At 37.4% G+C, this 27191-nt stretch overlaps 2 protein-coding genes across 4 annotated transcripts in view; both read left to right on the top strand.

Moving 5' to 3' along the window:
- Window positions 1–21486, top strand: part of LOC145632236 (uncharacterized) — a 35309-nt gene extending 13823 nt beyond the window's left edge. For all 3 annotated transcript variants that reach the window (XM_081684560.1, XM_081684561.1, XM_081684562.1), the window contains 17 exons: window positions 1605–1778; window positions 9069–9262; window positions 9353–9496; window positions 9578–9666; window positions 11111–11258; window positions 11484–11536; window positions 12262–12320; window positions 13076–13239; window positions 15945–16135; window positions 17889–17946; window positions 18048–18120; window positions 18241–18342; window positions 18701–18797; window positions 18865–18975; window positions 19060–19319; window positions 19428–19568; window positions 20093–21486. In XM_081684560.1, coding sequence (XP_081540686.1) covers window positions 1605–1778; window positions 9069–9262; window positions 9353–9496; window positions 9578–9666; window positions 11111–11258; window positions 11484–11536; window positions 12262–12320; window positions 13076–13239; window positions 15945–16135; window positions 17889–17946; window positions 18048–18120; window positions 18241–18342; window positions 18701–18797; window positions 18865–18975; window positions 19060–19319; window positions 19428–19568; window positions 20093–20275 — 2241 coding nt within the window. In that variant the 3' untranslated portion in view covers window positions 20276–21486. The remainder of the gene's footprint in view (window positions 1–1604; window positions 1779–9068; window positions 9263–9352; window positions 9497–9577; window positions 9667–11110; window positions 11259–11483; window positions 11537–12261; window positions 12321–13075; window positions 13240–15944; window positions 16136–17888; window positions 17947–18047; window positions 18121–18240; window positions 18343–18700; window positions 18798–18864; window positions 18976–19059; window positions 19320–19427; window positions 19569–20092) is intronic.
- A 970-nt stretch (window positions 21487–22456) lies between these two features.
- Window positions 22457–23642, top strand: LOC145630984 (casparian strip membrane protein 2-like). The gene is made up of 3 exons (XM_081683097.1): window positions 22457–22895; window positions 23030–23153; window positions 23281–23642. Exons 1-3 carry the CDS (start codon window positions 22624–22626, stop codon window positions 23494–23496), a joined length of 612 nt encoding a protein of 203 aa, XP_081539223.1. The 5' UTR covers window positions 22457–22623; the 3' UTR covers window positions 23497–23642.
- The last annotated feature ends 3549 nt before the right edge of the window (window positions 23643–27191 follow it).

Below are 27191 nucleotides of genomic sequence, written 5' to 3'. Positions count from 1 at the left end.
CCTGTAAATGGTGCACCCTCTTCCTTAGTGTTAGAATCCAACTCCTTTTGATGTATTAGATTCCCTTTAAGTGCTTTCCTAGAGTTTAGGTTATGCTTTCTTAGCTTGAGGTCCCATTATTGTGTTACTGTCAGATCAGTGTTCACTAGGGATTCTCCTTGTATGTCATTTAAAGCTCTTTAGAGGGTGAATGATTAATGAAATCTTAAGCCTTCTACCAAGTGTTGCTTTGCTCTTATGCTTGTTTGTTGTTAGACCTTTATAGATATTGTGTCTTACTTGCATAATAGCTCCCCTCCAAACCAACTTGATGCACTAAGAACTCGTGGTTCGGACCCGCTTGTGCCCGCCTTGAAGTATCGGCCGTCACATGCACCGACCACCCGCACTCGGTCGCTCAAATAGACGCGAGTGCTCTTTGATTTAATTGGCCGCTTGTGTTGCTTTGTGCTCGCAAGCCGCTCTTCCGCTTAAGGCTAGCGTTCTTGCCGCCAAAAGGCTAGAGCGCGCCGCACGTTTCGGGGTCCAAACTCCCGGACCGTGACACTTAGGCTGCATGCATGTTGTGCGCAGGGCCGTAGCAAGGGGAGGGCAGCTGGGGCGGCTGCCTGGGCCCCTTGTTAAAAAGCCCAGCTTCAATACAATACAAGGCCCCAAAATAAATACTACATCCGTTTCATATTTTTTTGCAACTTTGTAATATTTTATATCACAAAAAATACCCAAAATTGCAAAAAAAATATGAAGCGGAGGTAGTACTTCATACTAAATAGTACTCCCTCCGTTTTTAAATACTTGCTCTATTTCTCTTGGACACGCATGTCAATGCTAATCTTTGATCACTAATATCTTTAATTATCAATAGGTATAACTTCTAATAATTGAAATTAATAATTAATTCATTGAGATAATTCCAACAAGTATATATTTTTTCTTATGTATAAATCACAAACATTAGTCAAAGTAGGATAAATGAATAGTGCAAAAAATAGAAATGGAGCAAGTATTTAAAAACGGAGGGAGTATTACTTATATATACATTTGAAAAAAAAAAAAAAGGAAAGAAAGAAAGCAACAAGTGTGTATTGTACAACACAACAAAAATCTTGATGAATACTTAGTTTGAGGAAAAAAAATCTAATTGATTGGTTGAATACTTAGTTTGAATGGTTCGGCTGGTGTAACTACTTCAACGAGAGTTACGGGAATGTAATTTCAATGTTTTATGAAATTTGATTTTTTAAAGATTATTAACTATAATAAAATATGCATTTTCATTTTGCATACCCAATTTTTAAAAATTTTATATAGTATATGTGAATTAGGGCCCCGATTTAAGTTTTTGCCCCAGGCCACCGAAATCTCAGAAACGGGCCTGGTTGTGCGCATGCAATTAACATATAATGACTTCATGATCTGCACAATGTCATAATCCTGTTTCTGCGTGTGAAACCTTCATTGTATACAGAACCAGGATGTAGAATATACAGTTAACCTGCTAGGATAAAATATATTCTTTCTTTTTATTTATCATGCTTCAGTTAGTTCTTCTAGGCTTTGTCCTACCTGTAGTAATATCAGGCTGTTTGACATGATTTATGCAGTTTTATACTGAGGACAATCTGAAGGATCATGTGGAAAACAAAGATAGCTGTGTAGAGACAATGAAGTTTTTCTTAAATTGTTTGGCCCTTTTATTAGGTCGTTTGGACCAAAAATTTCTGGAAAGTACAACTTCTTTGTATGGACAACGGATTTCTCGTGCTCTTTTATCACTGGTAAGATGTATTCTTGTAAACCCTATATTTGTGAGAGGTATTTTAAATTGTTGCTTCAACTGCTATATCCTTTCCCTTTTCGCTTTTCCTCTATCTTAGACCATCTCCAATGGTGAGACTCAACTTTGATTATTGAAATACAAAATGAGTTGTTTTTTACTTCCAATGTTGATACCCAACCCACTTCTCAATTTAGCAACTCATGTAAAGTCTAATTTCCCAATGGTGAGACTTTCTAAAGTATACTAATGTCACTTTCAATTTATGGACCACCAAATCATATTCTAAGTTTTTTTTAGTAAAAAAAATAAAGTTAAAACTTAAATAAATTACAAAACATATTATAATATTGATAAGGGCCCACACTTTTTGTCAAAATGAGACTCAAAGTTGAGTATCTAAACTTAACAACTTTCTTATTGGTATCCTTTGGAGTTGGTATCCTTTGGAGTTGGTAGCAACTTTCTTAGCAACTTCTTATTGATAAGGGCCCACACTTTTTTGGAGTTGCTAAGTTTAATTACTAACTTATTGGTATCCTTTGCAAAAAATACTTTTTCTCCTAAAAAAAACTCCCTCAAGTCTCACCATTGGAGAGGGTCTTATAATACCTCCGTTCTTTGATTTTTTATTTTTTTAACACTATTAGGGGGCGTTTGGTTAGCACGGGCCACGGGGTGGAGGGAATGGAATCAAGAAAGGGATAGGGAAGGAAAGGCAAGGAAAGAAAAACCCTTTGATAGAGTTGTTTGATAGTGTTTGGCCATTCACCTCTCTTTCTTTTCTCATCATTGCACTACCACCTTTTCGCCTATTCTTATGGTGATGCTTTGCTTTGCTACCACCGCCTTCGGCCTCCCCGTTGCCGCCTCCTGGCCATCCCTTTTTTCTCCTTTTTTGTTGTTTCATAACCACCATTAAAGCTCAGAGGTTTTAATGCTTATATTCGTCTATGAAAATATGGTCAAATTTAATCGGCTAAAGCCACTAATAACGATTCAAAAAAAAAAAAAAGGTAAGTTACTATTTTTAAGCACTTTCACCTTTTTTTTTTCAAAATTTTTGGGTTGTGGTTTTGGGTGCTGATTGTTCCTCTTCGGTGGAAGGGGGAGGTTTTTCCAGTGGGTGGATGGGTGACTTTGGGATGGGTAGGTTGTTTTGAGAGAGTGGGATGTGGTTATGGGTGGTTGGGAAGGGTGGCTATGGAGTGGCAAGGTGGTTGGGGGGTGTGGTTTTATGGAGGTTTATTTTATTATGTGTGGCCTCTAGGTACTAGTAGTGGTTGTGAGGTTGATGGTGGTAGTGGCGGTGGGCTGAACTGGTGAAGGTGGTGGTAGTGGTTAGACGGTTGTGTTTGGTATGGGGCTAGTAGGGAACTGGTGGTGGTATGTGGTTGGTGTGCTGTAGTATGCGTGACTTTTGAAATGGAATGGAAATACCATGGAAAAAATGCGGCCGCGTTGTCGCGGAAACGACATGTATCTGTTCAATAGAACAAATTGCGGATTTCGCGGCGTGAATTTTTGTAAAAAAAAACACAGAAGTAGAATTTTTAGCTTGTTAGTTCACGTGCTTTGTATTTATACCATATTATGCCCAAAACTATTACAAACATTATATTTCAATTCAGAGTAGAGAGCCCCCAGACTACATTTAAAAAAAGGGGTAAAGAGGGGTAGTTAATGGGTCACACTCACCATAAAGGTAAAATAAATAAATGGGTAAAAAAAAAAGATGGAACAAAGCTGTCATAACTGCAGTAAAAATGTTGAAAAAAGACAAAAAGTGGGGCAGCATGTGACTATTTGTCTCAACTTTTTTACTTACTTTTTTATAAATTGTACTTCCGTCTTCAATTTCCTTTCTTCTTCAACCCCCAATCCCTCGCTCCCTCACTTCTTTTCTTTCTCCATAGCCATGTTAGCACTAATACGAAGAAATGGAAGGTTGTTTCCGAGCATTTCAGCATGCCCAAAACGATAACTAGCAAATGTAATGATTTCAGAACGGCGTTAAACCGTTACAGAACGGCCAACTCGCCGATTTGGGTGTGAATTTGAACTCGGCGTTATATAACAACCTTTTTTAGAACGGAGAGTTTGAAACCCATTACAAAGCGGGCGTTACATAACGAAACAGTCGAGTTTTTTTTCCATCGGAAATACTATGGGGGTGGGCGGGATTAAGTGTCACAATAGCCTTTACAATTTTCAGACTATTTTATTTGGTGCTTAAAATTTTATGGTAGTGGGGTATATTAGAGGTTTGATAGTAAACTTAAAATATTATGATAGTGGGTTCAATAGATTATTTGATCCTTTCCCTGCTCCAAATTAGATGACAACCCCCTACTTTATTCCATTTTTGACAAGCCCCTTTTACTAACTCACCCCCCATTATATATAACCGTTATACTCATTATCTCTTACTTCATCTACTTTTTTCTTATGTCTGCCTACCTTTCTACTATCTTCCTCTCTCTCGACCTAATGTTTTCTTACATCCACTCACCACACCATCACCCTCTTTCCAAATGCCTTATTTTTAAATAGTTTGTGTTTAGAACTTTCGGTGATGGAGGTAGTAAATGTTTGGTATGATGTATTAGGTATTTGGCATTATAAAGCATTACTCAATCTCCTTTTTCCTCTTCTTTCCCCCTTTCAGTGGGCCCTTTATTGTTCTTATAAATTAAGGCTCCATGATTCCCAACATATTTTCGCTATACGTATTATTTATTTATTTTGCTTAGCTTAAGATTTGTTTTTCTCACTTAAGTGATTTTTTTTAAGATTAAACTTTTGCGTAACAGCTTAACCAAGGATTTTTTTTTTTTTTTTTTTTTTTTTTTTTTTTTTTTTTTTTTTTTTGTCATGCTTAGACTATTTTTGCCATACTACACTTATTATTGCTCAATTAACTTACTCCTTATGAGTTTTACTCGTATTTATTTATTTATTTTTTTTAACCACTTTAAATTAGGTTTTTTTGTTTTTTATTTTGTCCAACCCACCTTAGTGACTAGCGTATCGAGAGTGGGAGAGGGCCGATTAGGGGGTTTGTGCAGTGGGGTTGCGTTTTTTTAGGTGTTGTGGGTATGAGTGAGGAGGATTTCGGGTGGGCGTTTTGGTGGTTTAGGGGCTATAGGGAGTGGCAGCGCGGGGGAGAGGGGTTCTGGGCGCGGCGGTGGTTAGGGGCGGGGTTTTGGGCGATGGGAGGAGGCGGCTGTCGGAATGTTGGTAGTAAATGTGGTTGTTTTTTTTCAAAAGTTTTTTTTTTTTCAACTAATCAGGTTATGACACATGTACCTAATACCCCCAAAAAAAAATCCTCTTTATAAGGTTACCGGTAACATGAGACTATTTTGAGCGAATAACCCTCAAAGTTTTGATTATTTAAAAATAATCCAAAGTTGGGATTATTTTGAGCAAACCGAGGAAAGTTGGGATTATTTTTCTCAAATTTTCCGTTATTCTTTTGTTTGACCCACTTTTTGTTTTGAAGGGTTTTTGCAATGCACCCACCACCAGCTACTTAGTGTACGGCAGGGGACAGATTCAGAAACAACAGAGGCAATAGAATAGCAGCAACGGTCCACTGTTTAGCAGGCTGGTTAGTTAGAGTTTTACTATGTGTAATTTAGCTACGGGACAAGCTGTAGTAAAATAGCAATTAAGGCCTTTGGCCATTTGTGTAGTACTTGTAATAGTTTAAATAGAGGAGGGCAGTAGCTAGAGAAATTAGGCAGAAAGTATTAAGTTAGAGAGTTCTTGGAGAGTGATAGCCTAAAGCCATTGACGATTGTACGAAAGCTTCGAGCTTTATCTATCCAAATCAACCTTCCGTCCATTTTATTTACCAACACCACGCTAGTTCGTTGCAATTGGTATCAGAGCCGACATGCCTCCAATGGCGCCGACAGTGACCGTGGAACGATTTGCAGCTCTCGAGGAGCGTTTAGAGGAAATCAGCGACAAGGTAGGGGATGGAGAGAACTCCATTCAGCACATCTTGATGACGACGATTCGCGAAGGAATGAAAGCCATTCAAAACACTTTGACGGATTTCTCAAAAAAAAACACTTTGACGGAGAGATTCAACAAGAATCAAGAAGAGGCAGCCCGCAAAAATAGAGAAGCCATTGAAGAGTCCAACCGCAAGAACACGGCTGCCATTGACGAAGCAACCCAGAAAATTGAAGGTCGCGTGAATCAGTTCAGAGATGACCAAAACCAACAGAATGCTTTAATGAAGAATCAGCAAGAGCAGTTTTTTGAGGAAATCAGGGGAATAATTGCAGCTTTGAAAAATCACGGAAAAACACCCAGAACGGCAGAGGAGGAGGCTGAGCAGTTATCTGTCGCAGGGGGTTTTAGTGAACCGTCGCAGGGTGCTGGTGGTTTCAACGGGCTCCGTTTTGGAACTTGGGACCCCGGACAGAGAGAGGGATTTCGGAATCACCCCCTTGATCACTCCGACGGTCGTGGTGGCTGGAAATACCGCAAGCTGGACATGCCGACCTTTGACGGCGCCGATCCCGACGGTTGGATTCTTCGGGGAGAGCAATACTTCGAGTTTTATAGGCTAACGGAGGTGGAGAAGCTCCAAGCGGCGGTGGTGGCCATGGACGGCGACGCGCTGCGTTGGTACCAATGGGAAGGCCGGCGCTGACCACTAATCGGGTGGGAGGATCTCAAAACTCGGGTTTTAACTCAATTTCGGCCGGTGAATGAAGGGAGCCTCCATGAGCAGTGGCTTGCCGTGGAGCAAACCACCACCGTGGTGGAGTACCGGCGCTTGTTCATAGAAAGGGCTTCATCTCTACTTGACATCCGGGAGAGAATCATGAAGAGCCACTTCGTGAACGGACTTAAGGAGGAGATAAAGGCGGAGTTACGGATGTTAAACCCGCGGACCCTTGAGGATGCCATGGATCTTGCGATTCGGGTAGAAGAGAGAAATCGGGTCAGCCACATGAAGAACCCTAGTGGAGCCTTTACCAAGTCAGGACCCTATTCTGATTTTAATAGAAGCCCAGCTTCTATCCCTCTTATTCCTCTAGGATCTGGCCGGCCCAATCTTACACAACACACAACCAGCCTTTTAACTCCACAAACCCCAACCCACAAAATGCTCAAACCTCAACTCCAGTCGCACATCCCTTCAACTCAAACTCAAACACCTTTCACTACCGACACAACCGGTCCTACACCACCACGAACCCCACCCAAACTCCACAAACCTCTATAGCTTCGATAAACCACACGACCCACTCCTACCAAAATCGAACCAACCCAAGCTCAACCAGATTTAGTGGGGAGGTGCGGCGCCTAACTGAGAAGGAACTTCAAGAAAAAAGGGCGAGAGGCCTCTGTTTCAAGTGCGACGGCCGGTGGACGGGTCCCACTCACGTCTGCACAGCCAAGAGTCTAAGCGTTCTAATCGTGGAGGAAGATGAAATGGACGACGCAAGCGAGCTGATGGCACTAGAGGGGACGGCAGCAGGGGAGTTGCTGGCTGCGATGTCGATGAATTCTTGACTCCCACCTTGAGGACAAGGTGGCTCTTTTGGGGGGCGGTATTGCAATGCACCCACCACCAGCTACTTAGTGTACGGCAGGGGACAGATTCAGAAACAACAGAGGCAATAGAATAGCAGCAACGGTCCACTGTTTAGCAGGCTGGTTAGTTAGAGTTTTACTATGTGTAATTTAGCTACGGGACAAGCTGTAGTAAAATAGCAATTAAGGCCTTTGGCCATTTGTGTAGTACTTGTAATAGTTTAAATAGAGGAGGGCAGTAGCTAGAGAAATTAGGCAGAAAGTATTAAGTTAGAGAGTTCTTGTTGAGTGATGGCCTAAAGCCATTGACGATTGTACGAAAGCTTCGAGCTTTATCTATCCAAATCAACCTTCCGTCCATTTTATTTACCAACACCACGCTAGTTCGTTGCAGTTTTCTGTTCCTCATTTGGAGGTATTTTTTATTCTACTCATTTTACTTAGTTTTATTTTACCATGCTACTTATTATATACTTTGTCTGTTTTTCAATACTTACTTTTTATTTTGAGTGTACAATCACATGAACATATTTGTATTTCCACCTTTCTCTCTTATCCTTTTTTCCACTACTAAAAATATCGTGCCAAACCCTTATGGTGCAATAATAAAAGAACGGAGGAAGGATAAATTTTCTACCAAGTGTGCAAATTTAATTTTCAACTTTTCTAATTTTTTGGAAAAAGGGAAATTTTATGTACATTTTGCACAAGTAAATATGCACATTGTTAAATGTTTTTTTTTTTAACATTTAGTTCAAAATATATGCATTGTCATTACAAAATATTTGCATGTAAAATCCTTCTCATTTTGAGAAACCTCTCATTATATATATAATGACATGTTTATTAATTTGTGCTAGAAATTTCGTTTAGTTGCTAGAGGGAGTCAAGGAAGATGTAAAGTTTGAGTTTTCGGAGAGCGGCTAGGATATTGTGTAGTCATAATATACCTTTAAGGATTATGGGAGATTTGTTGGACGACTTGTAGACCAGTGATGTATTTGGGTCAGATTGTTAGGCTGCTAGGAGATATCAAATTAAGATGTGAGTAGCAAAAATGGATGTGGTGAGATAAATGTGTGGGAACATCATAAGTGATAATATTAGGTATGTAAATATTTGGAGGACAGTAAGAGTTCTGGACTGCGAGGATAAAATAACGGAGAACCAATTTCGTTGGTTTGGGCAGAAGATTCGCTGGTAAGGAAAGTAGGGAGTTGGGATCTTAGAAGATGCCAAGGGAGATCAAAGGTGACTTGGATAGAGAGGGAGTTGGGAATGATATAAAGAAATTGGGCTAGAAGGGCATGGAGGGTGATGATCTTCACTGAAGCCTACAAGATATTAATTCTTTGTTCAGTTAGCTAAACCCAGCATTGGGATCATAGCTCTGATTTTGTTTGTAACACTAATAAATTTATGTTACCATGACATTGGCATGAAATTTTTCATACTTAACTACATAATCATTACAAGCACTTGCTACACTGAATAGTTTTGTAATGGCTCTAAGGGTAAAACTAGTGTGTTGCAAGTTGATCCACATGTATGACTACTGAGTATTCTGGATGATCTTGTTGTGTTTTTAATCCCATTAATTGTCTAGTTATGGCTTTTGAAAATTGAAATTTTTGGGTAAATTATGGCACTTTGCAAGTCTTCATTCTCACCCAGCTCCCTGTTCTCTACTGTTTTTAAATTAGTTGTTGAAATTCTCTGCTTCTTGAAGCTTCACTGTGCAGATGAAGATGTGGTAAATGTTGCAGTTTGCATCTTTAGGTTTGTTATCCTTAAGATTGCTGGAAGTAATTTCAATGATCCGATGGATTGCAAGGAGTTCTTAATGCCATTGCTGGGCTTTCTGGATGAGCGCGATGGTGCTTCCAGAGCTGTCACTGCTCTCATTGCTGATTTTTGCTCAATGTAATAATCTCATCATGCTATTACATTGTCTATTTCCAACTTTACCACCACATCTATGTTGTAAAGTGTTGTGTGTTGATGAGTTTCCAGAACTTCAGATGATTGGTGCCTTAATGAAGTCCTTAAACGATTAGCTTCTGGAAGCATATGTCAGAGGAGTAACGCTGCTGATGTCATCTCCGAACTCATCCGCTTGTCATCAAACTCGACAAAAGTGACTGCCAGTTCATTCTGGTATGCCAATATATATTATTAGTGATGCATTTTTATTGATATTTATGCATTTATTTTGGTTAAACACAATTTCTGTTTTAGGCCAGACATAGCAAACCAACTGTTGGATTGCCTCAGAGATGAAGATAATTTAATACGCTCCAAGGCTACAAGTTTGCTTCCACTTATAGGTTGGTGTCAATTTCATGAACTCCTAGTTTTCTTAGTTGAATTTGAAGGGTTCTTTTGCGCAATATGATGAAACTTTCCTGGAGATGCTTGCAAAAATAAACCTTTTCATTAAATACTAATTTGCTCATACTGCCTCCATTTTTTTTTTTTTTTTTTTGAATTACTTTAGTTATACAGGTATTATATCATATGTAAAATTTCAGTGGTTGTAAGAAAAAGGTGGATTAAGTAAGAGTGATGGAGTAAAAATGTGGGTGGGTGCCGAAATAGATGGATAAAGTGAGTTTTGAATTTCCTTTAGGTGCTGATTAGTGTGATTAACATTGATGAGGACTATCAGTTCTGTTACAGCTCTTGAAACCCAACATCTAATGTCAATTTTCCTCGACTAAGATTACATCTAGGCATCTAGTACTGTAGCAGCATATATAAGGGTAAAAAGTATCTGCTTCCAAGGAACTTTTGCTTGACTTTCAAAGTCTGGATTAGTGTGGGAAAAGGGTCCCTGTAGGTGTTCCTGCTATTGGCAATGTACATTACCATTCTTAATTGAAACATAATATTTAATTTATGGCCTGTCAGTGGGTGAAATCGACAGTGTGATAATGAAAGTTGATTTTGGTTTCACTTATTTTATTTTTGAAACCGATTTTGGGTTACACTTTGTTAACAGCTGAAGGCCCTCCCTGATTGTGAAGATAGTGCCTCTATTTTGAACTGTAAGAGTGAACTTAATTAATTTGATGATGCAAGAGGCATATGTAATGCAAAGGGTATATGGTGTAAAATTGGAATTACACATAGTTCTATCTACTTTTGTGGATTTGTTCACATAAGGTTTGAGGTCATGGTTTACATACCTTGCCTTTTGTTTTCAAAGAAGAGGCAAAAGGTAAGAAATATAAAAAGGTTCTCTAAATATTAAGTACATAACAGTTATGGAAGTAAAAGTACGCCATAAATGTAAAATAAATTTACTAACTATTATAATCCTGCGGCATCAGTATCCAAAAAGAACTCAACAAGCCAATATGGCCATAGGGGAACTAACTGTGTGAATACTTTTTCTTGTAGAAGGAGAGTGATAGAGGGATTTATTAAATTAATATGGATCCAAAAAGTGGGGTAGGAGATGATAAAAAAAGTGGATAAAGGTTGCCATAAACGAAACCTGAATGACAGATGAGATCAGAGATGTACAATATGCTCTAGAATGTGTATCCTCTTTGAAAATCTAGTGCTGATGCAGATGGTCTATGGTATAGATTTTTCTTTTTTTGATTTCATTAAGATGTTTCACATTTGGTAAAGGTTTCTTGACTTTTGCCTACCTTGCCTTCAGCTTTAGTTGCATTTTGGTCTGTTTTATTAATCTGGACCCTACTGAGATTGTTGTTATTGTTCAAAAAAACTGGATCCTTGGTTAACTCTGTCCTTTTGCAGATCCATCTTTAGTGTTGCCTGCACTAGTCCGCATTATTTCTACGACTGATGGGACTATGAAATCAGCCGCAATCAATGCATTTGCCCAAGTTCTTAGGCTTCACAACACAAAGTTTGAGGTTATCAGGATGGTGCTCGATTCTTTAAGGTAATTTAGAACTGAGACAGTCACGGGATGTTTATTTGTGACTCTAGATTATGTTGAAAGCAGTGTTCAAATTATATGCAGCTAAATAGTGTGACATTATTATTGATTTATCGATGAACCTTGAAATGACAATATCGTTTTTATCACTTGTTATTGGTTGTATTGTAATGGTTAATGTGTACGCTTTAATTGTGTCTCATACCTGGAAATTTTTCCCTTTTTCAGCGACCTCAACAATAAATACAATCATGATGAGGGTTCTGGAGGCGTGAAGGAAGGTATTCCTGCTGTTTTCATAATTCATCTGCTGGCAAATTTATAAAAATAGCATATTGAAAACATAAAATGTAAAAACTGTGTGATCATGTAATGAACTGTCTTAGGAAAGGGGTACTATGGGTAGTTTAGTATGTTAGTAGTCATCAACTGTTGTACATAAGGGAAAATATGCAAAGAATCAAGTGATGCCACCTGTGCACATGAGACAAATGCTCAGTCTAGAATCATCCTAGGGATGGAGAATGTAAATACAAAAATAGAAGAGAGCTATTGAGAGGGTAGCCGGAAATTTGAATTGGGAAAGCTTAGAGAGTTATGGCCTCAAGCCATTGTTAGAGAGTTATAGCCTAAAGCTATTAAACCTATCATTTTGTAACCCTTTTGCCTGTGGGGGTGTGGTATGAAAACCTAGTGCTATTTTGAAAGTATCATTTTGTAACCATTTTGTGGTAGTGTGGTATGAAATTCTAGTGCTAGATATAGAGACCCCAACTACAAATTAGGAATATTAATTAGATCTGGCGCTTTTTCCTACTGACCAGGTTTAACTAGCTTATCTGCAAGCTGCTCACTTACTGTTATATCCTAAATTTTGTTCCACTATGATCATACCTTAATTCCTAGTTTCTAACCCTCGATGCATAACTATTTTTTTTTTTTGGTCCTGTTTAAATGCTTTTCAAAAATTTTCCTTTTGACGTTCACACATTTGTCAATCTTGCAGAATCAACAAAATATGACCCTGTTGAAGTATTCAGGCTAATTCCGGAGTGGTCAAAAGCCGTAAGTTTTCACAGATAGTGGACATCCTATTTATAAAAAATCGTGCTTGGTTGTCTGGAAAAACTGAACAGCTCACAATGTATAAACAGATTGTCTTAGTTTCCATGTTTATTACCATAACAGACTGCTTTCCTTCCCCCCACCCCTCTTCACTGGAATAACAAACAACCTTGAGTGGTGGCCGTGCGGCTTGTTGTTGATTCATCACAGGGAAGTAGACAATGGAGCCGCGGTGGTTTGAGTGGTGGCAGGCCGGCAGCTATAATTTTGGGGCTTTTGATTGGTTTTAATCTGCTATGATTTCTTAATTAGTTGATTGGGTTTATGAATAAGCTTTCTTGATTGACCATCATGTTGATTGGGTTTGTGATGGTTGTTGCAAGGTTGAGGGTTCGTTTTTGTGGAAGGTATGTGGGTGGTCGTGCCGCGTTTTTTTTTTAACAAAAAAAAAATAAAAAATTGATGGGTTGTGGTGTGCTTCCGGCAGAAATGGAGAGGTCGTTATGTGGGAAGTGATGGTGGATGGACAATTGTGAGGGAGAATCACTCAATTAGTGAGTTAGGGTAGAAGGAGGAGTTTTATTTATTTATTGTTATTGTTTGAGACATCAATAATAGTAGTAGTAATAGTAATAGTAATAGTAAATTAGTAAGTGATGATGATGATGATGTACTTTGTATAATTGTTTGAGACATCAATTGAAAAACTTTTTTGTTTTCTTTGTTTTTTATTTTTAATTCTTTTATGGAGACAGGTTCAAGATTGGAACTTGTTGGTAGGGCCACTTGTAGACAAGATGCTTTCTGAGCCAACAAATGCAATTCTTGTTAGATTCTTAAGTTGTGTAAGTGAGTATCTGGCAGACGCTGTAGACCTTGTCCTTGGGCGAATTCTTGTACAAATGCAGGAACAAGAAGAGTAAGTACTCCACATATATATATAGCTGTCTTCATCCTCAACTCCTCATTTTAAGGATCACTTTCTGTCGCTAATGTTGGTTGTTTGCTAAAACTCAAACAACATCAATATGAATGCTGTTATCTTTTAATACTCTTGTAGATACCACCATAACCTGACAGATTAATAAAAAAAAGCTTAGTAAGTGTACACTGCTTTCAGTGCTATCCTACCACATCTTCTGGTAATTTTATCAGTGCTGATTGAAAAATCAATTAATGACGCTGGATGTACTCTGTTGGTGATCTGTTTTCTTCTGCTGAAATTCTACTAGAGGTGATGTTGTGGATCACAATATCATATATGAATTCCACTTGGTTGGTCTTTGACTAGATTTGCTTAGCCTAGAGGGTAAAATGGGAGAAGAAGGAATTTTTGAATGTCTTTAAATACTTACTAGTACGTGCCCTAGGCGTTGCCCCAGATATACTCATAATAGAGAGTGTACTTATTTGTGGGCATGTTTTGTATTGTTATTGTTATTGTCATTGTTGTTGTTCTTCTTCTTCTTGTTGTTGTTGTTGTTATTGTTGTTACTATTACTATTACTATTATATCTCAAAAACAAAAGTCATACAACCTACAAAAAATTAGTGGAAAGCCGAGATACAATCTAGGCCCCCACTCCTCTAGCTATAACAAAGGTTACCCTAGTGAAGATATGAGCTGCAGCACGAGCCCCAATGTCTTACGTCGTTGAGAACCTTTGAATCCGTTTCAGCAACGCAACAACCTCCTTCCCTAATTCCCCAGCAAAGAAAAGGAGAAGAGAATGAAACCATATCCAATCGCCCGACAACGAGCTTCATACTTAACTCTTTTCCGATGAGCTGCATCAGCCACAACCCGTCAAGGAACAAAGTCAGATAACCCTGTTTGTGTCAAAGGAGAAGACCCTGTGAAGTCCGACACATACATCACCAACACGATCCCATGAATAAAGTAACATATCGGCAAGTCTGAGGGCCCCGTCATTGCCTCCAGACAACCCTAAATCATCCTCCTTTCTTGTTGAAAACCCAGATTTATTGCAAATATCAACAAGTGTATCCCGAACAACATTATGCCGATGTTTATGTTAGATAATATAACACGATATATCTTTACAGAATATTAACAAGATAATATATAAATCTATTATCTAACAGTTTAATACCTATGATACCAATACCCGACACCGCATGTTCGCCGAAATTATTTCAGTAAAAACCCGAGAACAAGTAAAGCACGACGTTGAGACATAGCACAATAGAATCTCCAAGCGGTAGCACAACACACATCGGTAAGTCTTTGCGTTCATCGTCTGGCCCAACCCCGAAATAAGAACTGCCTGAAGCTAAGCAGAGGTGTGATCTCCCTGCTGCGATTTCCACAATGCTAATTGTCGAGGAGATAAAGAGAAGGTGGATTCTGCAGAAGCTGTAACCTTTGTGAAATATATATCTGCCAATTTCTTCATGAGTTTCGGGCAGCGACCTCACTAGGATTACTCAAAATGTCAAAATCCACTGACTCAACGCATCCTTAAAGGCTCGATCAAGGCAAACAACACTAGCATGTCGTAGAAGCTTTGTCTGTAACCCAGAGTGTAATCGAGATACAAGAAATGCGTAATGACGAACATTATATGCGGAATAAACACCAAGCCCGCCATACACAAAAGGTAAAGTGGCAAGCTGCCATTGCTTATCGCCAAACCCTGAAGCAGTAACGATACGCTCCAAGGAAGATCAAAGAGCCTCGTCGAATGTGAGATGTGCCACCTCAAAAGTACCAAGGGGACAAGTACGTAAAGCAAAGTAGAATTTAGAAACTCAGGTACATGACCTAAGCAACAACAGCGCTCGGACTGAGGATCATCAAGCTTAGCCACCCTGTCCATAAGCGTAATGGTCTTGGTCCCCCTATGCATCATAAGCTCACCTCTAAAACCGGAATCGGAACTAGCGAGACCACCAACAACTTAACACCACGCAAAGGTCGAGCAATATTCAGTTTTTTCCATGTTAAGATGTAACCCAAAACAAGGCCCTTCCTCCATAATCAACTGCAGAACCTTCCCCACTCCCAACGTGTCCCTAATAATAGTGCCGTCATCCAAATACCAAGCTCAAAGACATACATTAAAAGTGTCTGATTTTACACACTAGGGGTTGTGAAACTAAAGCAAATAGAAGAGGACCAAAGGGGATCACCCTACCCCCAAGACGACCATAAGGTGTGGTCCCCATAATACAATCTGGCTGGATTAGAATGGCTGGATCAGAATAGCAGAATTAAACCCATCGTGAAATGCCCGGACAACGACGACGAACTTCAAGTAACATCACTGTACGACTATGTTTGATACTTGATTTTTGGATCTGTCTAATTGATAGACATTTTCCCACAATAGAGATAGCAAACATTTAATTACACCTAATGATTCTTGATTTAATCAATAAATACCGTAAGAAAAATGTTTCTGATGCTTCTCAACAACTATGTTTAACAACCCATTTCTTTATAATGTTTAAAGCGTGTTCTGTTCTCAATGTTTGATACTTTTGAATGGTTGCCAGAAAGTGACATTATTGTTTGGTGCATTCTGGGATCTGTTGTCTTTTTTTAGGTTGATTCTCTGGAAGTGTTCTATGCTGATAAACTTTTGTTTTGCTCCTCAACAGGATGATTGGATCAGTACATGCTACAGTAGATAAAAAGACATGTAAAAATGATGCCTTAGATAAAGTGGAAAACATGCTGTTTGATCGCCTCTGCCCATTACTTGTAATTAAAGTGCTTCCTCTGCGGGTTTTCGATGACTTCAACTGTATGACTATGTACGGTCAGGCTTTAAAACAACGTGTTGCAAATGGTAAGTTTTCTATTCTTTGTTTTCTAGACAACAAGAAAAGGCAATTAGAGTTTAATTAACTGGAAAAAGGTGGTTAGGGTTGTTTTCAATTCTGCTTTAGGATCTGATTGTGGTTATGTTATTTACCTACAAATGTGAGTATGAAGGCAGGGACAGTGATCTATGGGTTTATTTTTCCCTCTTTCTTTTGTAATTTCTTGTATACTTATATTTTAGGCTTTAGGAAAGTATTGCCAAAAAATATTGCACTCTTGGAAAATTGGTTGTGGTATTTTTCTCGTGATTCTCAGTCCTTTTGTCATTGATTTATCAAGAGCAAATACGGGTTGCACCAATATAGATGGGTTGCAAAAGTGGCAACTAGAGTGACACATCTTTGTCCTTGGTATAAGGCCACAAAAATTTTAGACTAGACTTTATCTTCTTATTTGCGCTTATATATTGCCAAATATTTGGAATTTTCTACTGATATGAAAATTTGGTATTTAGAAAAAAACCCATTACGAGAAATCTGAGAAGACCCTACTTCATAGTGTTTTTACTTATATATTAATAGACAGATACAGTCTAAGTTTGGTCTATTTAGGAGAAACTATCAAACCAGATTAGACAGATGAGGAATTGTGGGTTTGTGGCTTTAGAGAAGGGTCATAACTCCTGGGTCTTTTCACACGTATCTTTGGCTTTTTGAATTGTTGTGGGGCGAAGTCACTTGTTTGTCCTCTTTTGCTTGTACTCCTTTATCTGTGCTGTTAATGTAAAAAGAATTCTTGTCAAATTTGAATAAATTCTTTCCTGCCATAAGCTTTATGTTTCTGTTTGGCCTGACATGAACACTTATGGATCCATCCATATTTTGTGAGAGTTGATTGGAATAAGATTGTTTATTGCCATAGCTCCCACTTAGATAATTGCTGTACAATACTGTGAAAAGCGTTTTGTCCTTTCGATGCCATTTTTGTTGTCCTAACTTTGAAGACATCCATGATGCTCCCATCTGGCTGAGCTAGTTTTTCTTTCTAGGTGCCAACTCCAGTGAAGATTCTAAAAGGGTCAGTAATGGTGAATGGGTGGCATTTCTTGTGTGATTAAACTGCAAACAAAAAGTAGCTAGAAGCTATGTTACTCGGACTCGGGTACCCATGTCCGACACGGGTATGTGTCCAAGTGTCCGACTCGGCTATTTTGTGAAAAAATTCTATGATTTTGAACTAAAATGAAGTGTCCGAGTGTCATACCCATGTCCGAGTGTCGAGGGTCCGACACGGGTACTTGAGGTAAAACAAAGAGTCCGAGTAACATAGGCTAGAAGTGCTAGATTGGGTGTAGATTTGTACCATAAAAGCCACTAATAGCTCTGGGCATATATTGATTTCCTGGCCTTGAATAGAAATGACGCTGAGCTGCTGAAGCATGTAGTGTCATCAACATATTGGTGTGTTTTGAGGTGTTCAATAGAATTGATTTGGGATCATTGTTTATCTGCAACGTGGTCTATTTTATAAACGTGATTCTCTCTGCTTATTTGTATTTGGCTACATTTATCGTGTCAAGAGGTGATAATCCTCAAAGAGATGAAGAGATATTTGAATTTGATATTGGATTTTGTGACAACACTTTTTATTTGGATTTGTAATATTGTAATAATACAGTTAGTTTTTGTTTGAATTCTGTACTGGCATTTGCAAATTTTTAAGTCCATTTCTTGCAGTCTAGCTTCTAGTTGACATGACTAACATTTGTGGGGTACCAGGTACGGATAATATTGATGTCCATGATTATGAGTGTGTTGCCACTTTGCTCTTTAACAGGTCAGTCAAAGATCAGTACTGCTTTGCTATTGCTCGTGGCTCTCTCTTTCCAAAATTTAGGAATCTCTGCTTTTTAATTTAACATTTATTATTTCTGTCAGGGCTTTTAGTCTGACTGAATATGAAGATGTAAGAAAACTTGCTGCTGAACTCTGTGGTCGCATTCATCCCCAAGTATGTAAAATGTCATGCTTACCTTATATTATTTTATTGTACAAGAGATGCCTTCACCCTACTACCCTAGTTGCTGACCCCCTGCTGATCTCTGGTACCCACTGCTTTGTATGTCTCCAGATTCTCTTTCCTGTTGCTCTTTCTTATTTGCAACGCACTGCTGAAAGTAAGGATGCCATGCAGATGAAGTCTTGTCTGTTTGCTGTTTGCACCTCACTGTCGGTAAAAATTTCTCAACCTTTCAATGATTTGCGCATTTTATGTGCTAATCATCTTCAAGGCTTTTATTGCCTTTCAATGTTGCTCTTGATGCTCTATTTAGCTTTCACGTATGTATAGCTACTCAAATAGGAAGTATACTTTAGCCTTCCTATACTTTAGCCTTCTGTTCATTTGTGCATCTTATGTGTACCTTATCATTTTGTTGTAATGTATGACCAAGTCCCCCTAACAGTACTCTTTGATTAACTTTTTTGGGTGGGGGTGATGATGGGGTAGAAAGTGTAATAAATGTTTCCTTCCTGCCGAATCTTGGTATACTTTTAATTTGGGCTAACAGTTCATCCTTCTTATTTGGTAGATTAGAGGGTGGGACTCAGCTTCTCATCCCGACGTAAGCAAGATTATAAGAACACTGCGAGCTGTACTATTGTGGCCTTCTGTGGATGGGGATGAAGGTATGCACTTTCTTCCTTATGTTTCTACATGCTTTGACGCGAGTTTAAGATTCCAACCTTTCTGCAGTTTCCAAAGTACAACATGGGTGCATCGACTGTCTAGCCCTAATAATATGCGCGGAATCGCAAGCTCCAAAAACAGTGAGAGGCTCAGCTGAGACGTCTGATACCCAGAATGGTAATTAAGATTAATTAAAACTTTGGGATGAAGATCATTTTGACCCTTTGAATTTCAGCCTTATTGGCTTTTGTGCTTTTGCAGCCTTAATGATCCAAACTTCTGGAGCTCTTATCTCTGGAAGCTCTGTCCTTTCGTTTGTCATTGATAATTTGATCAAGGATAATTATGAAGCTGGTCTCCGCTCCAAACTAGTTGAAAATACTGCACACAAGACTTGCATATCCATCTCATTTCGTTTGTGCATGGCTAATGTCCTCATTAGTGCTTGCCAAAAAATGCCAGAATCTGTCAAAAACACTTTTGCTCGAAAGACCCTTCCACGTCTCATTTCTTCAACTCAGGTTTGCTTTTTTGTTTGATGTAATAGTTGATCCTCTTCTCAATTTATTTGTTGAACTTATATTGTGAGGAAGTGGTAAAACTATCTTCTCTGGTACAAATTATTACAGGACATAGAGAATGCAGAGATCCGAGCTGCTTGTGTTCAGGTCCTGTTTTCTGCTGCATGTCATTTAAAATTGGGAATTGTTCCTTATGCACATGATCTTCTCAAAATTTCATTCAGTTCTCTTAGAAAAGAAGCTGAACAGGTAACTAGTCTATCTCTTCTCAAGGATATTTGAAGATGGTTCACTATATTTTGTAATCAGCAATGTACTAAGAACTTATTCTCTGGTCATTTGTCTGAGAACAAACATTATAATAACCACAGATTATCCTCGGATAAAATAAAATAAAATAAAATAAAAAACAGTGAAAGTGTGAGAGCAACAAATATTAATTTTCTTCCATGTCCTTGTCTAGTGTCTACTGCAATTGAGTTTATGCTGTTGCCTGCTCATTTATACTCGCCCGCATCACTTCTTAACCTCTTTAGAGTACATAAATATATATGTATCCTGATAGAAATTCTTCTTGCCTATTTCTTCTCCGAAAGAGGTATATGGGATGGATTACCTGAAAGCCCATAAAAATATTCAGCAAATGATGAACATTGTAGCATGGGCACTGGCTATTTAAAGGGAAAAAAAAAAAATAAAAAAAAAAAATTACATGGATTCTGTTTTTTACTTGTTCGTTAAGAACTCTTATGCTTGTGTTATTTGATTCTCAGGAAAAAATGGCAGGAGCCAAGCTGATGGCATCCCTTATGGCCAGTGATGATGCGGTGATTGAAAGAATTTCAGGGAAATTACTTGAGGCAAGATCCATTTTGCTACATGTATCTACTTCTGATCCATCACCCCAGTTGAGACAAGTATGCCAGAAACTTCTTGTATGCTTGACTTCTCAATAGAAAAATTGCTTGCTATGGAATCTTTTTGCTTTTGCAATACACCTGTAAATATCTTTTATGTATGAAGTTAAAGTTATTGTCACTTTTGCCCTCTTCAGTGTAGACGTAGTATCTCACTGAAATGACTGGTACGATGTGTAAGCAAATCTGTGAAAAGCTTATTCAACGATACGTAAACCCTGTAACTTTACAAGTTTTTGGCTTTGGAGGTGTCTGCCACCTATTCCTCCACCAGTTGATGATCACTGCAGGTTCTCCACTCATCCCTGAGACCCTGACCATATAATTCTAACCCTCCTTCCCTTTACTGTTCATATATGCTATTTATCCCTGAAAAGAAAAAAAAAGGGAAAGAGACATTACACACAAAGCTTACTGCTATCATTAGGCCTCCTTGGACACTCACCACGGAATCCCACCACTGCCTTAGCCGCAACCTTCAAACCTTGTCAAAACACTAGGTCGTCAGTGGTCATTATGGGTTGCATTTCAGATTACCCTTTAAATCAATGGCTCTAATCCCTGCATCCTCATCTGGGTAAAGACTTGATATTTAATAAAGGCGTAATATGCTGCCTGAAGAACAATTGCTGGTGTCTTGATAAATCATTGAAGTTTGATTAGCTGCATCATATCAGCATGGCAATTTTGCATGCGGGACTTTGAGGATATAGAGAGGCAGACAAAACAAGGTTATGTTTTGTTCATTATTTTTAAGAACAATACAAAAGAGTTCGGTTGGTGATGATCTGAGCTCAATCTTGGTGTATCTTGGCTGTAGCTTGCACCAACTCACGCTCAAGCTTGAATTTGTCGAACTAAACATTCTAAGCTCAGTTTGGCTCTCAATTCACATCAGATGGGAAGTTTTGAGTCAGGTGTGCTTGTACTGACTGATGCAATAGTGAAAATTAAGCTCTACTATTAACTTACTAATCATATTTGGATGGGTTGGATCAACCAGCTATAGAATTCAGTTCCTTGTTCTCAGATATATTGATTTTGTACTGATTTTTTGGTGCATATTAAATTCTATAAATTATCGATATACTACTTCTGTTTCATATTATTTACAACTCTGAGTATTATTTATAAGATGTAAATATTCCAAACTTACAAATAATATGAAACAGATGTAGTAATTTTTATGACCATAATACTCCCAAATTACTGTGTATGAAGAAGAAAAAACAAAGATAATTTAGTGCTCAGCTCGAGGCTTCTTTTTGGTTTGGAATCGTTTATAGAGTTATAGTTATAAAAATATGCTAATGCTTAATGCTAAGTACATACGGAGTACTTTGTAGTAAGTAGTCAATAAAAGTATTGTGTACCAAAAATTGATACCGAGTAATGGGTTCGGTTTACCAAAGATGTCACTAACATTAACTCCTTCAATCCCTATTTTGTGAGTGAGTAAAATTTTTAAACTTTTATCGTATGAACTCCCTTCGTTTCTAAAAATTCTTTCTATTTTGTATTATTTTTACCATTGATTACTTTAATAGCATATTAGTAAAAAAAATTTAAAAAAGTGAATATTAATAATCTTCTCATTAAGATGAATCAAATAAGACCTAACATAACAATATTGATTGTATGTTTTATATCTTGTGAGTAATATAGAAGATTGTTTGCCAAGATTTCAAAGAGGAAGAACTCTTGGGACGAAGATATGTAAAATTTTGCTGGATTCGTTTTAGTCGTCATTTTTAAAATCACATTTTTATAAATTTTGCATAAACAAAATTTGAAATATTTACATTTGCAGATGTACTTTGGAGCCTGTGCCTAAAGTAAAATTCTGCCAAACAACGCCCTAAAAGTGTTTTACAAAATAAACATAGTTACCTATCGTTTCTGAATCCATGAGGATCTTGCCACAATCTAGGATGATGTAAGTGTATTGGATAGTAGTAAGATTAAAATAGAGCTAAGCCAAAATAGCAAGGGGGAGTCTCAAGGACAAAGGACGAGCCGAGGAGTATGGAACGCCATGAACTCGGAAACCTTGGCCAAGTGGTTGGAACCACCTACTCTACTTGTGAGTACTCTTTATGTCAAAATAATACTAGTAGAGTAGTAGTATAACAGGCTAATAGCAACATTTTATGAATGGAGCAAGTTTGAGCAACCACTACTGTTGTTCTAGCTGCCCCATTACCTAATTTGCCACCATCAAATGAAAAAACTAACCCATTAACCCACCATCAAATATCAACTATATATTTCTTCATTGTACTCTATTCTTCCATAAGCAATTTACTCACATTTCTCATCTTCATCTTTCATATAATTTCCGAAATTTACATAATATTCATAATCCATCCCAAAGAGAGCAGAAGAAAATGTCGCACCACGAATCATCAACCATCCACATCCAAGACCCAAAGTCGGAGCCAAGAGGAAAGTTTGGGGCCATGAAAGCTGTTAAAGTTATGGGATCAGGAGGGGGAGCTGTGAATAGAGGGCTCGCTGTTTTCGACTTCATTCTAAGACTGGCTGCTTTAGCTGCTGCTCTTGGTGCTGCTATTGCAATGGGAACCAGTGATCAAACTCTTAATTTCTTCACTCAATTCTTCCAGTTTCATGCTAGATACGACGATCTCCCTGCTTTCTCGTAAGTGCATTCTAGTACTCATATATCATACACCCTTTCCACAACATTTATAGTCACGTATACTATTTGAGGATGTCTGAAATAGCTACTTCTGCTGTATAGTGTATAATAATAATGTATGGTGAAAACTGCAGATTTTTTGTGGCTGCTAATGCAGTGGCAAGTGCATACCTAGTACTCTCTCTGCCATTTTCCATTGTCAGCATTGTGAGACCACAGGCTTCAGGGGTGAGGATGCTACTCATCATCTTCGACACGGTAAATACTTAAACCAGTCCATTTAAACAAGTTCCTTGGCCTGGTGAAGTAACAAAATTACATATTTAATTCATTAAACGATATTGAAGTGTGACACCTGATACTCTGTATAATGTTTCTGTTTCAGATAGCAGTAGCACTGATATCCGCAGGTGCAGGAGCTGCAGCAGCCATAGTGTACTTGGCACACAAGGGTAACAACAAGATCAACTGGGGGGCTATCTGCCAACAATTTGGCAGCTTCTGTGAGCGCGTTAGTGGAGCTGTTGTTGCTTCATTCATTGCTGCTTTCCTCTTCATCGTACTCGTGTTGATCTCTGCTGCCTCCCTCAGAAGAAACTGAGTATATTGCTTAAGGATGAATTTCATCTGTGTGACAAATTAAATGTATTTATCATATCTTAGCTTGTTAATACCGCCTTTTCTTTCTTTTCTTAACAGTCGATTTGGACTTGTAAACATTTGTAAGATTATGAATTTGAGTTTGAAATGGATTTAATTTGAATTTGTATGAAGTGTAGATTCCTATTTACTTGCAAGTTCTTTGTCAAACACAAGTATTGCACTGTTAAAGTCTAAACTAGCATGGCAAAAGGTTCTTGTAACAAGTGACGAATTGACTTCCCTAATGAGACTCATATGGACTGCATATACAAATCGCATACACTTATTCCCAAGTAGTTTGTGATAACCAAGTTAATATTGGTTTAGTAGCAAGCTAAGGGATCGACCAGTGACTTGAAGGTCACGAGTTTGATTCTCACCAGAAGCATTAGCTTGGGTGGAAGTTCATTAAAAATCCTCCCACGCAACACAAGTGGATATTACTCCATTTGTTTCAAAATACTTTCAACAATTTGAATGTACATCTTGGGCTTGCCCAGTTAATCTTCATGATTGACAAAATTTGTCAATCATAATCTCCACCTCAGCTTTTGTGACCCCCACTTGATGAATCAACAAGATGAAACATCATTTTATTTGACGTCGTAACCGCAATTGGGTTAACCATTGAAAAGCTTCGTACTCTTTCTTGCTCCATTAAAGCTTCATCAACCTCCATTCCACCATTGAAGCTAGCTTCCCCATCTCCACAACCTTTGAAGCTTTCCCGACACCACCATTGATGATTCCCCAAAATCCACCCACCTTCCCCAATCTTAAACGAAAACCCTATGAATAAAGGGTGAAATTAATGGCATGGTCAACCCCTAAGGGTAGGGGTGACCATGTCCTCCATTCAGGCTCCCTCCATTGAGCTTGATTTTCGAAGATGGGTCGTTAATGGTAGAAGTGAGGTCGTCGATGGCAAAGAGAGGAGATGAAATATACATGACGGTGGTTGTGATGATGGTTGTGGTTGTGATGGTGGTGGAGTGCTTTCACGTTTGACATCGATCACTGATTGAGTGAGCTCTTCTCTTGGAAGTTACCTCCATTGTTGAGAGATTGAGAAGAGTGAGGAGAGAGAAAGTTGATGGAAAATGTTATGTTAACTGCGTGAATTGTGTGACTGTGAGCTAAAGTAGTGATATGGCAAGAATGCCAACTGTCAATGGCAAATTTACCATATCATCCCTAATTTAATGATGGAAATCTCATTTACACCCTTATGATTGACAATTTTTGTTGATCATGAAGATCAACTAGTATTTCCCCTATATAAATTCACATGTTTTATCATTAATATATGTAATTTTGTATTAGTAAAAAATATTTAAAAATATATATTGAGACTAACAACATATAAAACAATACTATCATTTGAATTTTTGTATACTAGTTTTATTAATTTTACATAATCGAAGTTGTTATTCTTAAAAATTATACATACATAGTTAGCATCTGAATAGAAAAATAGTCAAAATGTTACAAATATATTTATACGGGGATCATATGGGCTCGCAATTTTAGTTTTAATATACTCCTTTATTGTACTATATAGTCAAATGTTAATTTGGATATAAAAAACTCTTAATTATAAAACTTGAGTAAAGGATATATACATTTAACTATGTAACCACATAATCTTATAATACTCCCTCTGTCCCTATTTTATTGCTCCATTAGACTATACACGATCTCTAAGACATGTATTAGAACGTTTACATCTTTATTTTCATACACGCAAAAATTATAAAAACGTGATATTAATAAAATATAAAATGAGACGAATCTAACAAGAACACTCATGACTATATTATCTTTTACAGATTAACGATAATTTATGGTCAAAGTTTTCAAAGTTTGACCCAAAAAATGACAATGGGGCAAAAATAAAGAGATAGAGGGAGTAACTAATAAGACATGTATCATGTATGACAGTATGAATACTTGTATCATGTATGACAGTTTGAAATGTTCAAAATTGCTGCAGCATTTATTTTGTACATATATAATTCCTTGTATGATATTACAAAATGGTATGCGTTGGTTCGGTGGTGCGGAAGTATGGACAGAAAGTTGTTTTCATGAATGGTCAGGGTTCGGGACCTCTAGGCAATTTATTTTTAAATTGTTTTTAATCCTTTTAAATGAAAACTTCCCATATTCATATAAGTTACTATGTAGAAATTGCTTTCTAATTTACAATACTCTCTCCATTCATATTAATTCTTCCCATTTTCATACATATCTTTTTTTTAAAGCTCGTATTTAATCATTAAATTATTTAGTATTAAATCTTGTTCGGTTGATTGTTGTATAAAGCGACAATCTAAATAGTACTACATCCGCCTTTAAATACTTGTGTTATTTCTTAATGCGCGGAGATTTAGGAGAAATTGGAGAAAGTCATAAAGTAATAAAATATAGAGGTAGTGGGGTTAGTAAAAGATATACTCGTATTAGAGAAGAGAGAATCCAAAGTTAATAAAAAAAAAAAAAATCATTTTATTAGATCTCACTAGTTAAGAGAAGTGAATTAAATATTGTAAAAGTTTTCCAGATAAGGAAATGGAGCAAGACATCAAGTATTTAAAAACGGCCGAAAATAAAAAGTGGAGCAAGCATTTAAAAACGGAGGAAGTGTATTATATTATATAACGACTATTTTATGAGTTCTACTTATTTACGGTTTTTAAATACGTTATCTAATGCGCAGTGCTACCCCTAGTTAGAAATCATGGATCCGCCACTATATATATATATATATATATATATATATATATATATATAGAGAGAGAGAGAGAGAGAGAGAGAGTTAGCGTCTGAATAGTAAAATAGTTAAAATGTTACAAATCTAATATATAGATATAAAGGGGAGTTTTTTCCCGAGTTTTTAGAGAGCCACGTAGGATCTAATTTTCTTAGCGCGCCATGTAGGATTATAAATCTTAGTAGTAGCCAATTAATTCTTTTAGAATTAAATAATTTAAATGCCATGTAATCAAAATTGACAAATGAGATTTTTAAGTTTAAATTAATTAAATATTATATATTATCTTTTAATATTAGGAATTTTATCTAAATATATAACAAATTTTAGGCTCATAAATACAAAAAAAAAAAAAAAAAAAAAAAAAAACAAACAAACAAACAAACAAACCGTGCATCGCACGGGCTTCATCTAGTATATTTATATGGGGATCATATGGGCTCGCAATTTTAGTTTTAATATACTCCTTTATTGTACAGTTGTACTATATAGTCAAATGTTGATTTTGGATACTAAAAACTCTTAATTATAAAACTTGAGTAAAGGATACATACATTTAACTATGGGTGAGCAAAAAATTCGGGTACCCGAAATTGGAATTGGAACCGATTAGGAACCGGCGGGTTCAGAGAACCGGAATTGGCCCCGGTGGTTCCAATTCCGGGTAACAAATTAAGGACCCGGTTATATCCAATTCCAATTCTCAACTTTTTGGAACCGGAACCGGTTGGGTACCCGGTTACCTAATATATGCTAAACTAAATAAATTTTAAATAATTAAAATATGTTGAATGTATCTAATTTGTAAATTAAATAAGTATTATTAATACCTAACATAAATACAAATAGCTTAATGCATACATAAATATAAGTATTAAATG

Source organism: Chenopodium album, chromosome 5, assembly GCF_948465745.1.
Source record: "Chenopodium album chromosome 5, dcCheAlbu1.1, whole genome shotgun sequence".
In the NCBI taxonomy this organism is placed as follows: domain Eukaryota; kingdom Viridiplantae; phylum Streptophyta; class Magnoliopsida; order Caryophyllales; family Amaranthaceae; genus Chenopodium; species Chenopodium album.
The sequence above is the reverse complement of the archived record's forward strand: the minus strand, read 5'-3'. Positions and strand labels throughout refer to the sequence as shown.